The sequence below is a fragment of the Lipotes vexillifer genome, unplaced genomic scaffold (assembly GCF_000442215.2).
Source record: "Lipotes vexillifer unplaced genomic scaffold, Lipotes_vexillifer_v1.1 scaffold163, whole genome shotgun sequence".
NCBI lineage: Eukaryota > Metazoa > Chordata > Mammalia > Artiodactyla > Lipotidae > Lipotes > Lipotes vexillifer.
Window position 1 is genome coordinate 580555 of NW_006788722.1, and position 23655 is coordinate 604209.

At 35.5% G+C, this 23655-nt stretch overlaps 1 protein-coding gene across 1 annotated transcript in view; it reads right to left on the bottom strand.

Moving 5' to 3' along the window:
* CNBD1 (cyclic nucleotide binding domain containing 1) overlaps nucleotides 1-23655 on the bottom strand; it is a 422393-nt gene that overhangs the window by 151869 nt on the left and 246869 nt on the right. Inside the window, 2 exon segments of the mRNA XM_007472370.1 lie at nucleotides 3798-3991; nucleotides 21011-21156. Of these exon segments, the coding sequence (XP_007472432.1) occupies nucleotides 3798-3991; nucleotides 21011-21156 (340 nt within the window).

Sequence of the window (23655 nt, forward strand, 5' to 3'; positions counted from 1 at the left end):
TTCTCTTCAAAATAGTACTGAAATTCTAGACAGAGCAAGTGTACAAAAAGAAGGAGGAAAAGAAGGAGAAGCAGAAGAAGGAAAGAAAGAAAGAAAAGATATCCAAATCAGAAGGAAGAAGTAAAATTACCTGTTTGCACATGACATGATCTTATATGTAAAAAAACCCAAAAACTCCACAAAGAAAATGTTAGAAATAATAAATAATCCAGTAAAGTTGCAGAATATAAAATCAACATGTAAACTCAGTGGTTTTTCTATACACAAGAACAAACTACACAAAAAAGAAATTGAGAAAACAATCCCATTTACAAGAACAACAAAAATAATAAAATACTTAGGAATAAACTTAACCAAATAGGTGAAAGACATATATTCTGAAAACTATAAAACAGTAATGAATAAATTAAACGCAGATAAATGGAGACCTTCTGTGTTCATAGGAAAAATTAATATAGTTAAAATGTACATGCTATCAACTCAAATTCAACAACATATTAAAAGAATTATATACCATGACCATGTGGGATTTATCCCTGGGATGCAAGGATGGTTCAACATATGCATTCAATAAATGCGATACACCACATTCACAGAATGAAAGAATAAAAATCACATAATCATCTCAATATATACAGAAAAGAAAAAACATCTGGCAAAATATAACAGCCTTTCTTGATAAAACCTTCAACAAATTGGGTATAGAAGGAACATGCCTCAACATAAGAAAGGCCATATACCACAAAGACATAACTATCATCCTACTCAACAGTGAAAGATCAAAAGCTTTTTTCTAAGATCAGAAAAAAGACAAGGGTGCAACTCTCACAACTATTTTTCAACATAGTACTGGAAGTCCTAGTTAGATATAGTCAAGACAAATCAGAAAGGACACAGTAAAATTTTTATTATTTGCAGGTGATGTGATCTTATATGCAGAAAATCCAAAAAGCTGTTGGAAATAATCAATGAATTAAATAAAGTTTCAGGATATAAAATCAACATACAGAAATCAGTGGCATTTCTGTATACCAATAAAACTTCTGCAAAAGAAGTAAACTATCCCACTCACAATAGCATCAAAAATACAAAATATAAATAATTAAATATTTCAGTCAAGTAATTGAAATATCTATTGTGAAAACTGCAAGATTTTTATGAAAGAAATTGAAGAAGATACAAACAAATGGAAAGATATCCCATGTTCATAGATTGGAGCAATTAATCTTAACATGCCTGTACTATCCAAAGCCATATAATCCAAACCCAATGTAATCCCTATCAAAACTCCAGTGGCATTCTTCACAGAAATAAAGCAATCCTAAAATTTGTATTGAACCACAAAAGACCCTGAATTGCCAAAGCAAACCTGATAATAAAGAACAAAGGTAGAGGCATCACAGGTCTTGATTTCAAACTATACTACAAAGATATAGTAATCAAAACAGCATAATGTTAGCATAAAAATAGACATACTAATGGAACAGAAAAGAGAGCTCAGAAATAAATGCCATCACAGTCAATATATATTTGACAAAGGAGCCAAGAAAACTCAATAGGGAAAATAGGGAAACTCAATAGGGAAAACTCAATAGGGAAAAATAGTCTCTTTAATAAATAGTGCTTGGAAAACCAGATAACCACATGCAGAAATTGCACAAATAACCCAATTTTAAAAATGGGAAAAGGACCTAAATAGACATTTCTCAAAGGAAGACATAAAACTGACCAACAGGTGCATGAAAAGGTGCTCAACATCACTAATCATCAAGGAAATGAAAATCAAAGCCACAATGAGATATCACCTTACACCTGTTATAATGGTTATTATCAAAAAGAAAAGATAAATGTTGGAGAAGATGTGGTGGAAAGGTGATCCTTGTACACTGTTGGTGGACATGTAAATTGGTACAGCCATTATGAAAACAGTATGGAGCTACCCTTCCCCCCAAAATTAAAAACAGAACTAACTACCATATGATTCAGCAATACCATTTCTGTGTAGTCATCTAAAGAAATGAGAACAGGATATTGAAGAGATATCTACATTTCCATGTTTATTGCATCATTATTCACAATAACCAAGATATGGAAACAACCTACTTGTTTATCCATGGATAAATGGAGATAGAAGATATGATATACATACAAACAATGGGATATTATTCAGTCTGAAAGAGAAGGAAATCCTGCCATTTGTGACAACACAAATGAACCTGGAGGACATTATGCTAAGTGAAATAAGCCTAACATACAAAGACAAATATTGTATGATCTCACTTATATGTGTAATCTAAAATAGTCAAACTCATTGAAGAATAGAGTAGAATATTGGCGACAAGGGGTCAGGTGTGGGGAAAATGGAGAGATATCAGTCAAAGGGTACAAAGTTTCCAGTATGCAAGACGAGTAAGCCTTAGAGATCTAATGTGTAGCATGGTGACTATAGTCAGCAACACTGTGTTGTATACTTGAACTTTGCTAGGAGAATACATATTAAGTGTTCTCACCACAAACATACAAAAATCTAACTATGTGATATGAAGGATATGTTAATTAGATTGTGGTGATCATTTCACAATGTATACATATATCAAAATATCAAGATGTATAACTTAAATATATACAAATTTTATTTGTAAATTATACATCAGTAAAGCTGGAACAAAAATAATACTACATCCCAGGTAGAATGACAGAGATTAGTGCTGCCCTCATAAACCTAATTCAGGATTCAGAGGTGGTAGTCCCATCTTATTCTCATTTAATTCATGAGTTTTGTCCTTAAAAGCAAACAACTAGATCCTAAAAGATTGGAGTGAATTACTATAAAGTCAACAAAGAAATAGCCCTAATTATAGCTGCTCTGCTAGAGGTGGTATTTTTTTCTAAAGAAGATTGAAAATGTATTGGGTACATGGTATGTGGCCACTGAGTGGTGAGTGCATTCTTTTCTATCCCTATAGAGATAGATTAGAAATATTACCCATTCATGTGTGATCAACAATATACTTTTATGTTCTTGACTCATTTTTTATCCTTGTTTGTTTTTATTTTTATCCATACTCATTCTTCTTGAATCTGAGAATATTCTTAAGTTTTCCTGACTTCAATCCATGGTGCTAAATAATTTGGTTTTAATTGGTTTCTTTGGCTCTTTTCTCCTCTGAATATCTTGACCACCCTATATCTAAAATTGGCTTTTTTAGCCATAATTCTAGTTGAACCAGACCTGACCCTCATGTGGGGTATCTAGACACCCAGAAAGATATTAAACTTTATTTTTTTGTACCAGCTGATAGTCTTGAAACACACATAGGCAAAGGATTTTCTTCAAGTGAGACTTTCTGATTGTAACAGAATCAACACCTTGATTACCTTAGCATTGTCCTTGAGATAAACAGCATAAGCATACAGTCTTAACTTGATTTAAAAGGCCCTTCATGATCTGTCCTTTGTGTTCCCTTTCTCAAATCACATGTTCCCTCTCCCTTATCTCAAAATAACCCTCCTTCTACATTCAGTCATCCAACTACATTGGCCTTGTCTCAGTAGTCAAACATACCACAAAACACCAGCCAGTGGGCAATATGTTTTGGAAGGCATCCCTCATTAAATTGTTTTAAACACATTTCAAGTTATGTTAACAGTATGATTCTTATTTTTAATAGCTGTATTGTCTTGAATATTTCAGGACACACTGAGGGATATATTTAGATTTAAATATCTGGAAGAGATAAAATGTTACAATAATGATACATTGTTGCTTATTGAGAAATCAAATATTCATTTCTTGCCATTGGGTCCATTGAAGGTATGTGAGTCCCAGCCAGTATAGAGTTTTTGAAGTCTTCACTGAAAACAAAGCAGTGGAAACTCTGAAGTATGAAAGAGGTTATAGACTCATTTTCTTCCATCAGATTTTTATATATCTGTGTTCATGGTAAAGCTAGGCCTTTCAGTATCACATAAAATCCATCATTTCCTATCACTGAGATAAAACAAAAGCAAACAAGATATACTGTAAACTTTAATTCCCAGACTCTTTGATATAAGTATGACTACAATAAAGATTACAATTGCTTCGCTTTTAGCAGATTTCTTTTAGTTTAATGAATAAGTGACTTTAATGTGGCACTTAGGCATCACAAATAATTTAGTCAAATAACAAATATAACAAAGACATGTCTACATATTTAGAATACTATTTTCTGACAGTTATTTATAGTAATAAATCCTTTTATGTAACTGATAAATTCTAGAAAAAAACCATGGTGCCATATAAAGATTAATAGATTTAAGACATCATGAGAAAAACAGGGCCAGAAAAGTCCTTGAACTTTTTAAAATGCCTCCCACCCCACAAAAATGTGCCTTTCTTCTTATTTTATGTAAGTAACAATATATACCTACTATTATTCTTCATTTATCTTTGTTCTGGACAGAATGATGATCACGCATAGAAGTGAGTAAAGAATATAGTATGAAAAGGGAGGGGTTCCCTTCCTGTTGGTTGTTTGGCCTGAGGCAACCCATCACTGGAGCCTACCTGGGCTCTTTGGTGCGGCTAATGATGGACGCTGGGAGGGCTTACGCCAAGGAGTACTTCCCAGAACTTCTGCTGCCAGTGTCCTTGTTCCCACCATGAGCCACAGCCACCCCTGCCTCTGCAGGAGACCCTCCAACACTAGCAGATTTTTCTCTCAAGAAGTAGTGCAGCTTTGAAGACTCCTAGAGATCGTGGCAACATTTTTATCAACTGCATTAACCAACAAGCATTGCTACCTCGAGGAAATAAGAGGCTGCTGAACTCATCCTTGATTCTGTCAAACTATCCTCAATCTGTATAATTGGTCCCTGTGTGGTTGTAGGCAAGAAAAAAAAAAAAAAAGGACTGAACCCCAGAAACATGACAAATGCTTTGAAAATGGCTTTGGACTAAAAAAGTCTCTATGTGTTTCATAATGGAATCATTTTGCTTATGAAAAATGCCTGTGAAGAGGTCATAGAACGCTGCTGCTGGAAGATTCAAAGCTATCTCAATGCGTCTCAGCTTTGCTTGTCTGAGTGGAGTGAAACCAAAGCTGAACCTTCGTATAGTGCCCTGCATGTGAGGCTGGAGAGGCTGATCGCTCACCCACCTCTTCTTTTTCTGATACACCAGAAATACATCTACACGTGGAACTGCTCCTACAGAACACCTACTGAACACTGGCAGAAGACCTCAGACTTCCCAAAAGGCAAGAAAGTCCCCATGTATCTGGGTAGGGCAAAAGAAAAAAATGAAAAAACAGAGACAAAAGAATACGGATGGGACCTGCACCAGTGGGAGGGAGCTGTGAAGGAGGGAAGGTTTCCACACACTAGGAGCCCCTTCACGGGCGGAGACTGTGGGTGGCGGAGGGGGAAAGCTTCGGAGCAGCGGGGGAGAGCCCAGCAACAGGGGTGCAGAGGGCAAAGCAGAAAGATTACCTCACAGAGGATCGGTGCCGACCGGCACTCACCAGCCCGAGAGGCTTGTCTGCTCACCCACCGGGGTGGGCGGGGCTGGGAGCTGAGGCTTAGGCTTCGGTCAGAGTGCAGGCAGAGGACTGGGGTTGGCGGCGTGAACACAGCCTGCAGGGGTTAGTGCGCCACGGCTAGCCTAGCCGGGAGGGAGTCCGGGGAAAAGTCTGGACCTGACAAAGAGGCAAGAGAATTTTTCTTCCCTCTTTGTTTCCTGGTGCCCGAGGAGAGGGGATTAAGAGAGCTGCTTAAAGGAGCTCCAGAGACGGGCACAAGCCGTGGCTAAAAGACGCTAAGGCTGCTGCTGCCGCCACCAAGAAGCCTGTGTGCGAGCACAGGTCACTATCCACACCTTCCTTCCAGGGAGCCTGTGCAGCCCGCCACTGCCAGGGTCCCGGGATCCGGGGACAACTTCCCCGGGAGAACGCACGGCGCACCTCAGGCTGGTGCAACGTCCCGCTGGGCTCTGCCGCTGCAGGCTCGCCCCGCATCAGTACCCCTCCTTCCCCACGGCCTGAGTGAGCCAGAGTCCCCGAAGAAGCTGCTCCTTTAACCCCATCCTGTCTGAGCGAAAAACAGACGCCCTCCAGCGACCTACACGCAGAGGCAGGGCCAAATCCAAAGCTGAGCACAGAGAGCTGTGCGAACAAATAAGAGAAAGAGAAATCTCTCCCAGCAGCCTCAGAAGCAGCAGATTAAAGCTCCACAATCAACTTGATGCACCCTGCATCTGTGGAATACCTGAATAGACAACAAATCATCCCAAATTGAGGAGGTGGACTTTGAGAGCAAGATCTATTATTTTTCCCCCCTTTCCTCTTTTTGTGAGTATGTATGTGTATACTTCTGTGTGAGATTTTGTTTGTATAGCTTTGCTTCCACCATTTGTCCTAGGGTTCTATCTGTCCGATTTTTTGCTTTTGTTTTTGTTTTCTTTTAATTTTTTTTCTAATAAGTTTTTTTATTTTAATAAAGTTATTTTATTTTATCTTTTCTTTCTTTCCTTCCTTCCTTCCTTCTTCCTTTCTTTCTTCCTTTCTTTCTTTCTTTCTTTCTTTCTTTCTTTTTCGTTCTTTCTTTTCTCCCTTTTATTCTGAGTCGTGTGGATGAAAGGCTCTTGGTGCTGCAGCCAGGAGTCAGTGCTGTGCTTCTGAGGTGGGAGAACCAACTTCAGGACACTGGTCCACAAGAGACCTCCCAGCTCCACATAATATCAAGCGTCAAAAACCTCCCAGAGATCTCCATCTCAACACCAGCACCCAGCTTCACTCAACGACCAGCAAGTTACACTGCTGGATACCATATGCCAAACAACTAGAAAGACAGGAACACAACCCCACCCATTAGCAGAGAGGCTGCCTAAAATCATAAAAAGTTCACAGACACCCCAAAACACACCACCAGACATGGACCTGCCCACCAGAAAGACAATATGCAGCCTCATCCACCAGAACACAGGCACTAGTCACCTCCACCAGGAAGCCTACACAACCCACTGAACCAACTTTAGCCACAGGGGACAGACACCAAAAACAACTGGAACTACGAACCTGAAGACTGCAAAAAGGAGACCCCAAACACAGTAAGATAAGCAAAATGAGAAGACAGAAAAACACAAAACAGATGAAGGAGCAAGATAAAAGCCCAACAGACTTGGGCTTCCCCGGTGGTGCAGTGGTTGAGAGTCTGCCTGCCGATGCAGAGGAAACGGGTTCATGCCCCGGTCCAGGAAGATCCCACATGCCGCGGAATGGCTGGGCCCGTGAGCCATGGCCGCTGAGCCTACGCGTCTGGAGCCTATGCTCTGCAATGGGAGAGGCCGCAACAGTGAGAGGCCCATGAACTGCAAAAAAAAAAAAAAAAAACCCCCCAGACCTAACAAATGAAGAGGAAATAGGCAGTCAACCTGAAAAAGAATTCAGAATAATGATAGTAAACAGGACCCAAAATCTTGGAAATAGAATAGAGAAAATGCAAGAAACATTTAGCAAGGACCTAGAAGAACTAAAGATGAAACAAACAATGATGATCAACCCAATAAATGAAATAAAAAATACTCTAGATGGGGTCAATAGCAGAATAACTGAGGCAGAAGAATGGATAAGTGACCTGGAAGATAAAATAGTGGAAATAACTACTGCAGATCAGAATAAAGAAAAAAGAATGAAAAAAACTGAGGACAGTCTCAGAGACCTCTGGGACAACGCTAAACACATCAACATTCGAATTATAGGGGTTCCAGAAGAAGAAGAGGAAAAAAAGGGACTGAAAAAATATTTGAAGAGATTATAGTTGAAAACTTCCCTAATATGGGAAAGGTAATAGTTAATCAAGTCCAGAAAGCACAGAGAGTCCCATACAGGATAAATCCAAGGAGAAATACTCCAAGACACATATTAAGCAAACTGTCAAAAATTAAATACAAAGAGAACATATTAAAAGCAGCAAGGGAAAAACAACAAATAACACACAAGGGAATCCCCATAAGGTTAACAGCTGATCTTTCAGCAGAAACTCTGCAAGCCAGAAGGGGCTGGCAGGACATATTTAAAGTGATGAAAGAGAAAAACCTGCAACCAAGATAACTCTACCCAGCAAGGATCTCACTCAGATTTGATGGAGAAATTAAAACCTTTACAGACAAGCAAAAGCTGAGAGAGTTCAGCACCAACAAACCAGCTTTACAAAAACTGCTAAAGGAACTTCTCTAGGCAGAAAACACAAGAGAAGGAGAAGACCTACAATAACAAACCCAAAACAATTTCAAAAATGGGAATAGGAACATGCATATCGATAATTACCTTAAATGTAAATGGACTAAATGCTCCCACCAAAAGACACAGATTGGCTGAATGGATACAAAAACAAGACCCATATATATGCTGTCTACAAGAGGCCCACTTCAGACCTAAATACACAACAGACTGAAAGTAAAGGGATGGAAAAGGTTATTCCATGCAAATGGAAACCAAAGGAAAGCTGGAGTAGCAATTCTCATATCAGACAAAATAGACTTTAAAATAAAGTCTATTAGAAGAGACAAAGAAGGATGCTACATAATGATCAAGGATGGATCCAAGCAGAAGATATAACAGTTGTAAATATTTTTGCACCCAACATAGGAGCACCTCAATACATAAGGAAAATACTAACAGCCATAAAAGGGGAAATCGGCAGTAACACATTCATTGTAGGGGACTTTAACATCCCACTTTCACCAATGTACAGATCATCCAAAATGAAAATAAATAAGGAAACATAAGCTTTAAATGATACATTAAACAAGATGGACTTAATTGTTATTTATAGGACATTCCATCCAAAAACAACAGAATACACATTTTTCTCAAGTGCTCATGGAACATTCTCCAGGATAGATCATATCTTGGGTCACAAATCAAGCCTTGGTAAATTTAAGAAAATTGAAATTGTATCAAGTATCTTTTCCGTCCACAACACTATGAGACTAGATATCAATTATAGGAAAAGATCTGTAAAAAATACAGACAGATTCAGGCTAAACTATACACTACTTAATAACGAAGTGATCACTGAAGAAATCAAAGAGGAAATAAAAAATACCTAGAAACAAATGACAATTGAGACACGACGGACCAAAACCTATGGGATGCAGCAAAAGCAGTTTTAAGAGGGAAGTTTATAACAATACAATCCTACCTTAAGAAACAGGAAACATCTCGAATAAACAACCTAACCTTGCACCTAAAGCAATTAGAGAAAGAAAAACAAAAATAACCCAAAGTTAGCAGAAGGAAAGAAATCATAAAAATCAGATCAGAAAGAAATGAAAACGAAATGAAGGAAACGATAGCAAAGATCAATAAAACTAAAAGCTGGTTCTTTAAGAAGATAAATAAAATTGATAAACCATTAGCCAGACTCATCAAGAAAACAAGGGAGAAGACTCAAATCAATAGAATTAGAAATGAAAAAGGAGAAGTAACAACTGTCACTGCAGAAATACAAAAGATCATGAGAGATTACTACAAGCAACTCTATGCCAATAAAATGGACAACCAGGAAGAAATGGACAAATTCTTAGAAATGCACAACTTGCCATGACTGAATCAGGAAGAAATAGAAAATATGAACAGACCAATCACAAGCACTGAAACTGAAACTGTGGTGAAAAATCTTCCAACAAACAAAAGCCCAGGACCAGATGGCTTCACAGGCCAATTCTATCAAATATTTAGAGAAGAGCTAACACCTATTCTTCTCAAACTCTTCCAAAATATAGCAGAGGGAGGAACACTCCCAAACTCATTCTACGAGGCCACCATCCTTCTCAAACTCCTCCAAAATATAGAAGAGGGATGAACACTCCCAAATTAATTCTACAAGGCCACCATCACCCTGATACAAAAACCAGACAAGGATGTCACAAAGAAAGAAAACTACAGGCCAATATCACTGATGAACATAGATGCAAAAATCCTCAACAAAATACTAGCAAACAGAATCCAACAGCACATTAAAAGGATCATACACCATGACCAAGTGGGGTTTATTCCAGTAATGCAAGGATTCTTCAATATATGCAAATCAATCAAGGTGATACACCATTTTAAGAAATTGAAGGAGAAAAACCATAAGATCATCTCAATAGATGCAGAGAAAGGTTTCAACAAAATTCAACACCCATTTATGGTAAAAGCCCTGCAGAATGTAGGCATAGAGGGAACTTTTGTCAACATAAAAAAGATCATGTATGACAAACCCACAGCCAACATCATCCTCAATGGTGAAAAACTGAAAGCATTTCCACTAAGATCAGGAGCAAGACAAGGTTGCCCACTCTCACCACTCTTATTCAACATAGTTTTGGAAGTTTTAGCCACAGCAATCAGAGAAGAATAGGAAATAAAAGGAATCCAAATCGGAGGAGAAGAAATAAAGCTGTCACTGTTTGCAGATGACATGATACTATACATAGAGAATCCTAAAGATGCTACCAGAAAACCACTAGAGCTAATCAATGAATTTGGTAAAGTAGCAGGATACAAAATTAGTGCACAGAAATCTCTGGCATTCCTATATGCTAATGATAAAAAATCTGAAAGTGAAATCAAGAAAACTCTCCCATTTACCATTGCAACAAAAAGAATAAAGTATCTGGCAATAAACCTACCTAAGGAGTCAAAAGACCTGTATGCAGAAAAATATAAGACACTGATGAAAGAAATTAAAGATGATACAAATAGATGGAGAGATATACCATGTTCTTGGATTGGAAGAATCAACACTGTGAAAATGACTCTACTACCCAAAGCAATCTACAGATTCAATGCAATCCCTATCAAACTACCACTGGCATTTTTCACAGAACTAGAACAAAAAATTTCACAACTTGTATGGAAACACAAACGACCCCAAATAACCAAAGCAATCTTGAGAATGAAAAACAGAGCTGGAGGAATGAGGCTCCCTGACTTCAGACTATACTACAAAGCTACAGTAATCAAGACAATATTGTACTGGCACAAAAACAGAAATATAGATCAATGTAACAGGATGGAAAGTCCAGATATAAACCCACACACATATGGTCACCTTATCTTTGATAAAGGTGGCAGGAATGTACAGTGGAGAAAGGACAGCCTCTTCAATAAGTGGTACTGGGAAAACTGGACAGGTACATGTAAAAGTATGAGATTAGTCACTCCCTAACACCATGCACAAAAATAAGCTCAAAATGGATTAAAGACCTAAATGTAAGGCCAGAAAAATCAAACTCTTAGAGGAAAACATAGGCAGAACACTCTATTACATAATTCACAACAAGATCCTTTTTGATCCACCTCCTAGGGAAATGGAAATAATAACAAAAATAAGCAAATGGGACCTAATGAAACTTCAAAGCTTTTGCACAGCAAAGGAAACCATAAAGAAGATCAAAAGACAATCCTCAGAATGGGAGAAAATATTTGCAAATGAAGCAACTGACAGAGGATTAATCTCCAAAATTTACAAGCAGCTCATGCAGCTCAATAACAAAAAAACAAACAACCCAATCCAAAAATGGGCAGAAGACCTAAATAGACATTTCTCCAAAGAAGATATACAGACTGCCAACAAACACATGAAAGAATGCTCAACATCATTAATCATTAGAGAAATGCAAATCAAAACTACAATGAGATATCATCTCACACCAGTCAGAATGGCCATCATCAAAAAATCTAGAAACAATAAATGCTGGAGAGGGTGTGGAGAAAAGGGAACACTCTTGCACTGCTGGTGGGAATGTGAATTGGTACAGCCACTATGGAGAACAGTATGGAGGTTCCTTAAAAAACTACAAATAGAACTACCATATGACCCAGCAATCCCACTACTGGGCATATACCCTGAGAAAACCATAATTCAAAAAGAGTCATGTACCAAAATGTTCATTGCAGCTCTATTTACAATAGCCCGGAGATGGAAACAACCTAAGTGTCCATCATCGGATGAATGGATAAAGAAGATGTGGCACATATATACAATGGAATATTACTCAGCCATAAAAAGAAATGAAATTGAGCTATTTGTAATGAGGTGGATAGACCTAGAGTCTGTCATACAGAGTGAAGAAAGTCAGAAAGAGAAAGACAAATACCGTATGCTAACACATATATATGGAATTTAAGGGAAAAAATGTCATGAAGAACCTAGAGGTAAGACAGGAATAAAGACACAGACCTACTAGAGAATGGACTTGAGGATATGGGGAGGGGGAAGGGTAAGCTGCGACAAAGCGAGAGAGTGGCATGTACATATATACACTACCAACCGTAAAATAGATAGCTAGTGGGAAGCAGCTGCATAGCTCAGGGAGATAAGCTGGGTGTTTTGTGACAACCTAGAGGGGTGGGATAGAGAGGGTGGGAGGGAGGGAGATGCAAGAGGGAAGAGATACGGGAACATATGTATATGTATAACTGATTCACTTTGTTATAAAGCAGAAACTAACACACCATTGTAAAGCAATTATACTCCAATAAAGATGTACAAAGCAAAAAAAAAAGGGAAATTGTTCATTAGTAGGAAAAAGTGTTGTTTTCAGTACATATCCTACTTCATATTGTTACTCTCCACAATCTGTCATCTGATCCCATTACATAAAGTTCCACTACGTGACTGTAGATCTAGCAGATTTATTCACTTGTGAGCATTTTGAATGAAACATAAATCAGTTTTTTTTTCTTCTGAAGCCTGTCATTTTTGGGAAGAAGATCGTGGGAAATGGATGGTGTTTCTCCATTTCTCAGTCTTTTACATTTCTTCAAAGGATCAGAGCAAATTGTTCAAGTGCTGTGAGAAGAACTTTTCTTTCAATTTGCTTATTAACTTGCTGTAGAGAAACTTTACAAATTGATTTTAATGCATAGTTGTGTTTCTTTTTATTCCCTATGACATGCCAACTTCTTGCCTTCTCTGCTTTTTCTAAACTGAGTCCTTACTAGTGGGTTTCTTTTGGTTACCATCTATACATCGTGACTACAGGAAATTGATTTTTTATTTTTGTCTTCTCTAAAGCAAGGGTTGTGTTTGTTTGGATGCCGGGGCTTAAAATAGATTCTTCCTGGGTAGCACAATATCACTTATTAAACTTCTAATCTGTGTGTCAAAGGCACTGTGTAAACATTGCTTTTGTTTTTAAATTTTATTTTTTGAGAAAATAATACATTTTATTTTTTTAACATCTTTATTGGAGTGTAATTGCTTTATATTGTTGTGTTAGTTGCTGCTGAATAACAAAGTGAATCAGCTATACATATACATATATCCCCATGTTACCTCCCTTTTGTGTCTCATTCCCACCCTCCCTATGCCAGCCCTCTAGGTGGTCACAAGCACCAAGCTGATCTCCCTGAGCAATGCAGCTGCTTCCCACTATCTGTTTTACATTTGGTAGTTTATATATGTCCATGCCAGTCTCTTACTTCGTCTCAGCTTACCCTTCCCCCTCCCTGTGTCCTCAAGTCCATTCTCTACGTCTGCGTTTTTATTCCTGTCCTGCCCCAAGGTTCTTCAGAACCATTTTTTTTTTTTTTTAGATTCCATATATATGTGTTAACATACAGTATTTGTTTTTCTCTTTCTGACTTATTTCACTCTGTATGACAGACTCTAGGTCTATCCACTTCACTACAAATAACTCAATTTCGTTTCCTTTTTTGGCTGAGCAGTATCCCATTGTATATATGCATCACATCTTCTTTATCCATTCATCTGTTGACGGACACTTAGGTTGCTCCCATGTCCTGGCTATTGTAAATAGTGCTGCAATGAATATCTTGGTACTCTAAAGAAGATGTACAGATTGCCAACAAACACATGAAAGGATGCTCAACATCACTAATCATTAGAGAAATGCAAATCAAAACTACAATGAGGTATCACCTCACACCAGTCAGAATGGCTATCATCAAAAAATCTAGAAACAAATGCTGGAGAGGGTGTGGAGAAAATGGTACCCTCTTGCACTGTTAGTGGGAATGTAAATTGATACATCCACTATGGAAAACAGTATAGAAGTTCCTTAAAAATCTAAAACTAGAACTAACATATGACCCAGCAATCCCACTACTGGGCATATACCCTGAGAAAACCACAATTCAGAAAGAGTCATGTACCAGAAACATTGCATTTTTTTTTTTGGCTGTACGGGGGCCTCTCACTACTGTGACCTCTCCCGCTGCGGAGCACAGGCTCCAGACGCGCAGGCCCAGAGGCCATGGCTCACGGGCCCAGCCGCTCCGCGGCATGCGGTATCCTCCCGGACCGGGGCACGAACCCGCGTCTCCTGCATCGGCAAGCGGACTCTCAACCACTGCGCCACCAGGGAAGCCCCAGAAACATTGCTTTTTATAGCTATTGTGTGAGCTGTATGAGAACTATATTGTAATAAGTACACTGTGTATGGAAAAGATAATAATAGTTTGTAAGACTAATAATGGTCTTGAGAAATTACATAGAGGAGAAAACAAGTTGGGGAAAGGGTGTATTCTAATATATACATTTATATTCTGTTTTTTTTTAAATAGAGTAACTGACACTTCTTAGTATAGAATAAGAACTATGGAAGGAAATCCACTGTGGGAAATAATTTTATTGCAAGGGTTGTTAGTTACCTACCCAATATGAATTCTTTCCTTTTCCTTTAGTAACAAAACCACAATTTTATGGGGTGTTGTATGTGCCAGTTTAAAACTTGCATTTCCCAGACACTCTTACTTGTGTGACCACGTGACATCATTCTGATTGATAAAACACTGAGAGTATCTTTGCTTTCCACATACGCACACCACCCCTTCTTCCCTGCTACCTAGAACAGTGATAGGATATTGGAGCTGAAGCAAGCATCTTACAATTAAGGAAAATGCAAGGAGAATTTCAGAGGCCTCACCTGAGACCATGTGACCTCTCATTATGTAACATAAACAAACCTGAAAATTTTTATAAACTAGTGTCCTCTAGTTCTCTATTACTCACAGCTGAACACAATTTCTGTGTGGATATTTTTGGAATTTCACTTAACTCTATCCATAAAATATGTTCACCTTACTGATGAATATAACTATTCAATTCCTCTAGAGAAAATCTTCCTTCAGCCTTGGCCCAGTGACAGTGAATTTGACTGAATTTCTGCTTACAATGCATTAATTTTCACATTTACTTTATAAAAATATCTATAATATTAAGGAGGCCATTAAGGAATGTAAGTAATATAGGGAATTTGAGATCCATAGCATTTATTTTTGGTCAGAAAATATCTCATAAATATTCAAATTACTTTTAAAAGCAGTCAAATAAAGCTATTCTGGAAGCTGCTAACTCCATTTATATAAAAGATGATGACTGTATTTGAAATGGCAAAGGGAGCTGTATTTTAAAAGAAAAACTTTTATTAATATTAGATAACATTTTCCCTTTTTTATTGAGGTATATAGTTAATGTACAACATTATATAATTTTCAGAAGTACAGCATAGTGACTCACGATATTTAAAGGTTATATTCTATTTCTAGTTACTATAAAATAGTGATTATATTCCCTGTGTTGTAGTATATATCCTTGTAGCTTATTTACTTTATATAAAGTAGTATGTACCTCTTAATCCCATATTACTATCCTATCTTACCCCTCTCCCCTTTCTTCTCCCCACTGGTAACCACTAGTTTGTTCTCTATGTCTGTGATCCTTTTTCTTTTTGTTATATTTTTGTTTTGCTTTTTAGATTTCACATATAAGTGATATCATATAATATTTGTCTTTCCTGCTCTGACTTATTTCACTTAGCATAGTAACCTCCAACTCCATCCATGTTGTTGCAAATGGCAAAATATTATTTTAACGGCTGAATAGTATTCCATTGTGTGTGTGTTTGTATGTGTGTGTGTATATATATATATATGTATATATATATATATATACATATATATATATATATACATATATATATATATATATATCACATCTTCTTTACTCATTCATCTGTAGATGGACACTCAGGTTCCTTCCATATCTTGGCAATTGTAAATAATGCTGCTAGGAACACTGTGTGCAGTGTTCAAATTAGTGTTTTCAAATTCATGTTTTGGGGTTTTGTTTGTTTGTTTGTTTGTTTTTGTTTTTTGGATAAATACTCAGAAGTGGAACTGCTGGGTCTTATAGTTTCTTGAGAAATCGCCATACTGTTTTCCATAGTGGCTGCACCATTTTGTATTCTCACTAACAGTGTACAAAGGTTCCCTTTTCTCCACACCCTTGCCAACATTTGTTATTTCTGATCTCTTTAATGATAGCCATTGTAGTTTTAATTTGCAGTTCCTGACAGTTAATGACGCTGAGCATGTTTTCCTGTGCCTGTTTTCCATCTGTATGTCTTCTTTGGAAAAATGTCTATTCATGTCTTCTGCTCATTTTTTTAATTGGGTTTTTTTTTTTTTTGATGTTGAGTTGTATGAGCTACTTAAATATTTTAGATAGTAACTCCATTTATATAACAGTCATATTATTTGCAAAATTTTCTCCCATTCAGTAGGTTGTCTTTTTGTTTTGTCAGTTGTTTCCTTTGCTGTGCAAAAGCTTTGAAGTTTAATGAGGCTCCATTTGTTTATATTTGCTTTTATTTCCTTTGCTTTAGGAGACAGATTCAAAAAAAATTGCTACAATTTATATCAAAGAGTGTTCTGCTTATGTTCTCTTCTAGGAATTTTATGGTTTCCAGTCTTACATTTAAGTCTTTAGGTAGATACCATTTTAAATGGTTTACTATATATTGATTACTTTTTCTTTTCAAAATAAAGTACTATACATGGATCAAGTGCTGGTTTAGGAGACCTGGATTTAGTCCAATTGTTGTGTTCATTATGTTATCTTGGGAGAGTCATATGTTCCTACGTTCAACGTCCAATTCAAAAATTGACATAGCACAGGGAGATCAGCTCGGTGCTTTGTGACCACCTGGAGGGGTGGGATAGGGAGGGTGGGAGGGAGGGAGATGCAAGCAGGAAGAGATATGGGAACATATGTATATATATAACTGATTTATTCTGTTGTAAAGCTGAAACTAACATACCATTGTAAAGCAATTATACTCCAATAAAGATGTTAAAATGAAAAAACAACAAAAAAAGAAGAGTTGTAAACAAAGGATCAGGACTTAATTCTGGTGATACTTTATTTAAGAACACTGGCAATTTGAATTTCATGGAATTTTCATGTATCAGGAAATACTATTCTTTGATTTTTTTTCCCAACTATTTTAAAATGTGAAAAGGATCTTTGCTCAAGGGCTATACGAGAAGAGGAGACAGGCTAGATTTGGCACGCGGGCCATAGTTTGCTCATCCTTGTTCTAGATCTTTGTGAATTTTGGTGATTTATTCAATAAAACATTACACCCTTAAAAAAAAAATGTCATGCTAGGTCAAATTATCTACATGTATTAAATGTTTTATTTTGCTGGTTATTCAGTGAATATAATACATTTTTATGTTGTTGGAATTACTATTAAAAAACTTAAATAAATTATAAATTTCAAAACGAATATAAATAATGAAAATTATACCAATGGAAAGATTATTTGTAAAAATTTTGGCTGACTTTAATTAATGAACTTTTAGAAATACAGATGGAAAACACTTACCTAATTACAATATTTAAATTAGTTAAAATCTCATATTAAATCTCCAGAAAAATGTTTTAAGTGTTTATCTACATTTTGAGGTCCCAAATCTATTTCTACTTTCTCCTATCTAAGAGATGATTGTGAAGTTTTGAGAAAGTTAATGCAGCTTTCAAGGATGAATCTTCATGAAGCATAGGGAACACCTCAGTGCAGTGAAAGCATATCCACACATAGAATCAATATACACTCTTCAAGGCCATGTTTGCCTTTAAGGGAGCCATGGTCTTTATAGTAGGACTAAATATTTTATTACTTCTATTGTAAAAGCATGTTGTTTGGACTATGGTTAATTTATATATGGAAAAGATGTCCACTAAATTTTTCATGAGGTTTAGCTACTGTGTTTTTATGTTACATGAAATTTAAACCATGACAGAAAATAAAGTCTATGCAGGCTAAGAAATGTTAAAGTTTTAGTAATCAAAAAATAGTTTTCATCATTAAAAATAAATATAGTATTTTTTTAATGAAGAGTTACAGTGTTTTTGAGATATAACCTCATAAAAGAGTAAGAGTAAAATGATAAAATGAAAGAAATAGGAGAGAAATAACACTGCAAGTCTCAGTGGACTTCAAGTAAAGAAAACAGTAAACATGACATATATATATTAAAAGACAAAAACCACTATATCAGTCATTTCATAGAAATATTTCAAGGTTAATATACATACAGATATTAACAAATTTTTTATCTGGCATCTAATTCCTGGTTCTAATTCCTGATTCTTTTAGCTCTCTAAGCTTTATGTTATCAATCATAAAAATATCCTCTGCCCAGGCCATAACATGAGATCCAATGGAAAACTCTTGAGATAATTTGAATTAAGTAAACTATATCTATTAAGTAAACTATATCTATACATCTATATGGCATATAGAGTTTACCATATGTAATATATATTGTATAAAGTATTTTATTATAGTGATATAAGTAAGATTTATATATAGTCATCTTATAGTAATCATGTTTTAGTACAATTTTCACTTAAACTAGAAATATGTAGGTGTGTTATGCAGTATTTGAAAACATAAAATTGTTATCCTTGTTAATATTTTCTTGTTTAAGAAAACAATGCATGAGAGGCTGAGTAATGGTAAGTTTAAGATGCTGTCTTAAATAATGAAGTTCCAAAGAACTTATGGCCAGAAAAGAGACCAGAAGGTGCAAACAGCTGTGTGGAATTACAGGAAAGAAACCAAAGCCTCAGCAGCAGATTGAAAGTCAGCAGCATGGTGATGAGGAGTTACTAGGGGGAATACTTTAAATAACAGCATAGGGAGGGAAATGCATCCATGAATAAAGAAAAGGGGAAAAGTGAGACACCTGGTTGGACTTGTTTTTTAAGTTGGATGAACAAAGAGATTTACAAAGGTCAGATATTTAATGAATTGACTGCTGTGATAGTGAAACAGATCTGAGCTGTCAGAATTAGATGTCTTAAAACTCAAGAGAAGAGTTGCAGCACAGGTAGCTGTAAACACAGAGAATTCCAAAAATTTTTAATGTGTTTGAAAATATGAACTATTGAAATATGAATTGCAAAGCCTTATTTAGTATAAATGATCAAATTAAAGTTGGTATTTGTCAAGGGTTGAAAGTTCATATTTTAATAGTTAATCACACATGTTTTTAAGATACCTTGAGAATACATTTTCTTTTAATTTTAGTTTCTAAGCTTTCTGAAAAAAATAACTACTTACTAACTAACACTAACACATAAATATACATTCATTGTGGAAAATTCAACACAAATATATGTAGGAGAAAGAGTTAACTGTTCCCCTTCACTGTTCCTCAATTCCTCTCCCCTGAATGAAGGTAACAATTTTTTAAATATGTATTTTTGGAGTATCCTTCTGTATCTACTTCTATGTAGTTTTTACTGTGTATTTTTATATGTATATACATGCACATATAATTTCAGGTTTTATGTTATTTATATAATTCTGCAATTGTTCTGTTTTTATTTATTATCCTTAATAAGTTTCTTCATCAATGTATATAAATCTACCTCATTCTTGTTAACTCTGACTAGAATTGTAGAGAATAAATGTATCACAATATATTCTGTCTTCTATTAAATGATACTTAGGTTGCTTACATATTTTTTACCATAAGAAATATAATTCCAGAGATTTATTATACAACAAATTAATTTTTTAATTACTATCCTCAAGCTAATGGCAAAACACTGTTGAATGTTTGTCCTTTCTTCCCTTTCAGAATCATTTATCCTCTGCAAAACTCCTGTGATTTAATTTTCACTGCTTGATGTTGGATTAAATGAAACTAATTATGAGAGAGGACTGTTGGGGAAACTGAAAATATGTAAGTATTTTTAATAGACACATGTTCTCCAAAATTCCAGTTTGATTTTAAATGTCATGATCCTGATGAACCACTTTATGAAAACAGTGGCATAGTGAACGGAGAATAATTTAGCATTAAGGCTAAAGTGTGATTGAAATTCACTTCTAATCAGGACCACTCTGCATGACATTTTGTGCCTTAGGATCCTCATCTGCAGAGAATAATAATAATATCTACTTGTATTTGATACTGTGTGGAATAAATAAGGGATGTTCCTCACCCAAAGGTGTATTAAATAAATTTAGTTCCTTTTTTCTAATAGGCACTCAATAAATGCAAAATAATGATGTTGAAGTCTGTTGGTTCAGGTTTGTGTGTGACTCTGTGTGTTGTTTATTTATATGCCACCCCCAAAAAAATTAAAATACAAAATACTTCTATTAATGCATCCAATATATCCTTAGTAAAGGGACTAGAAGTTAAAATTGGGAAACTAAACTAAAATCTGTCTGAAGTGTTTTTTTTATCAGTATCTGGATCAGTCAAATAATCACTTTGACCACTTGCTGTCTTAACTGTGAAAACCAAAGCTAGATTGTTATTAAATGTGTATATCAATGAGTGGCTTTCAAAGTGTGGTGCACAGACTAGCAGCATCCTCTGGAATGTTATTGGAAATGCAAATTAAGCTCCATCCCAAACTTACTGAACCAGAAACTTTAGGGGTTGAATACAGCAACACATTTCAGTGTGTCCTCTAGGGGATTCTGATGCATGCTCAAAGTCGAGAAACACCACTGTATATCTTTAAAACATAAATACTAAAATGTGAAATGTTATTCATTTCACTACTTATAACTTTACAAATGAAATACATCCAAACAGTACATTTTAACATGTCAAGTGAAATTATGAATATTATAATGATAGAGAACTCAAAATAGTGATACACATTTGGTCTTGCCAAATTTCCCTCCAGATTAGTCTGTTACATGTGCTTCTTTTTACCCAGGTTTCAGAAATGACATTCTTACTAAGTATTCTCAGATGCTCATCAATTAGATGATAGGTTAAATCTGGAAATTTTCTCAGCATCTTCCACGCAGCATTGTGTTCAAATGGCGTCCTGTGAATGGGCCTTAAAAAAAAGATTGCAATGATGTGTTAGTTTCTGCTTTATAACATAGTGAATCAGTTATACATATACATATGTTCCCATATCTCTTCCTTCTTGCGTCTCCCTCCCTCCCACCGTTGTTCACCAAATTGTTATCCTCTTGCTCCCTGGGCACACAGTTATATGACATATTCAAGCCTTCCTTGAACTTAGATACAGCTATATGAAATTGAGTTCCGTTCAATAGAATATGGGCAGCAGTGATGCCTGACATTTCCACGCCTGTCCTTTAAAAGATCTCTCCTGTGTACAACCATCCATTCTCTTTTCCTATTCATTGGCTAAATGGGGGGACTCCAAGAAATCAGAGAAGGGAAGAGGTGAAAGAGGCAGAATGATCTAAGTCCTTGAGTTGCCATTAGGATGAGAAGTGACCAACAATGAGTTGACTATTGACTATTAAATAAACTGTAAATGTGTTAAGGTACTGAAAAAAAAAAAAAGATTGCAAACTGAGAGACTACTGCATAAATACAAAGAAACAAACAAACCAAAAAATCCTCAATTTTTGAGCTTCCAAATTTGTATTTCCTTTTTTTTCCAGCATTTCTAAGAATAAGTGATGATGATCTCTTTTGTCTTAGTAATCTTTATAATTGGTTCTCCTTCCAAGATAAAGTGGTACCTCCATGAAACTTTAAACTTTAGGATATTACATAGTGCCTTTACTTTCTTTTTATATAAAACTCAGTGCTTCAATTTTAAGATTATATCTCTCATTATTAGTCATTATAATAATAAAGACCTCTTTTAGACAATAAAATGATTGATGTCTTATTTTATTCTTGATTTTTAGGTACTATTAAAGTTAGAGCAAATGAATATGTAATTTAACATTTGAGAATATAAATTTTAAGTGAAAAGATGCATATGTAATTTTAAATAAAACATAGTTTTCTTATGATGGATGATATTTATTTACTTTTAATCATTAAATTCACTATTTAATAAATATAATACCATAATCAAGAAACAAAATTCATGTTGATTCTAAGTTTTCAAGGGACTAACCCAGCTACCATGCCATTGCTAAATGTTCAGTATTTTTAAAAAATCTATTGTGAAAAATCAGTTTAGCAGTAGATAGGGAATTCAGAGTACTCACATATATGTAGGTTTGACAGAAACAGTCCCAGTTTAAGCGTGATATTCTGTTGGCTCATCTGTTATACATGTGTTTATGTGTGCATGTTTACTGATCACATTATAAATTGCTTTTTTTTGATATTGTGTGTTGTAGCAAAAAAATAAAGTTGGAAAAGCACTAATTTAGTAGATAATTTTAAGAAATACTTTTGAGAAAACTAGCTCCCCACTTAATATCATTTAAAATTGTGTATTTCAGATGTAATAATAAAGAATTAGTATTCAGAAATGGCATGGTATTATAACCAAATCCTAAAAAAATGTCATTGATTTAGCAACCAAACAGGGGATGACAAGGAAATAATATCATAGAGTTTAAAATGGATATACATTTTTAGTGGCAAAACATTTGAAATATCAGTTGCCTGAAATAATTTGGAAGGTAGACCAAGTGCCTAAGAAATCAGATGCTTCACAGAAAATAGTTGGAAAAAGTTAGAAAGTTATTGGGTTTTGTTTGATTAATGTTAGTTGTTCATAGCAATGTATTATTAGCTGGATAAAACTGACCAGTTATCAAGCATAAATAAAAAGGAATAGAGAAGATCCAGAAATGTGTGGCATGATTTTAAAAGCCATGTCATTAGATGAATATAATAGTCATTTTTACCTGTATGGATGAGTAGACTAATGCTTTTCATCAAATTGGGAAGTTTTGGCTATTCTTTCTTCAAATATTCTCTGTCCCTTTTCTCTCTTCTCTCCTTCTGGGATTCCCATTGTGTTGATTCTGGTATACTTGGTGGTGTCCCATAGGTCTCTGAAGCTCTGTTCATGTTTTTCATTCTTATTCTTTCTCTTCTCTGACTGGATAATCTTAATTGATATATCTTCTTCAAGTTTGCCAAACTTTTCTTCTGCCAGATCAAATCTGTTGTTGAACTTCTAGTGAAGTTTTTATTTCAGTTATTGTACTTTTTAACTCCATAATCTTTATCTGGATCTTTTTTTGCAGTTTCTTTTTATTGATATTATCTATGTGGTAAGACATTATTGTCATACTTTCATTTAATTCTATAAAGTCTGTATTTCCTGTGTGCAGCTACCTAAATCTCTGTTTATTTCACTTAATAGTCATCTAATAATTGTTTGGAAATTTTTTTAAATGCCTGAACCATTAAGTCCCCCAACTTTTGCTGATGGGCAGGCTGTGTGTTTTCATGCTCTACTTTAATTCATTAGACACTGTTTTCTTTATGTCTTTGAACCTATTCATAATAGTAGATTTAAAATCTTTGTCTTACTAAGTCTAACATTTGAATCCTCTCAGGACATTGTTTGCTCTTGGCTGCTTCTTTCCCTCCATTTGGGACA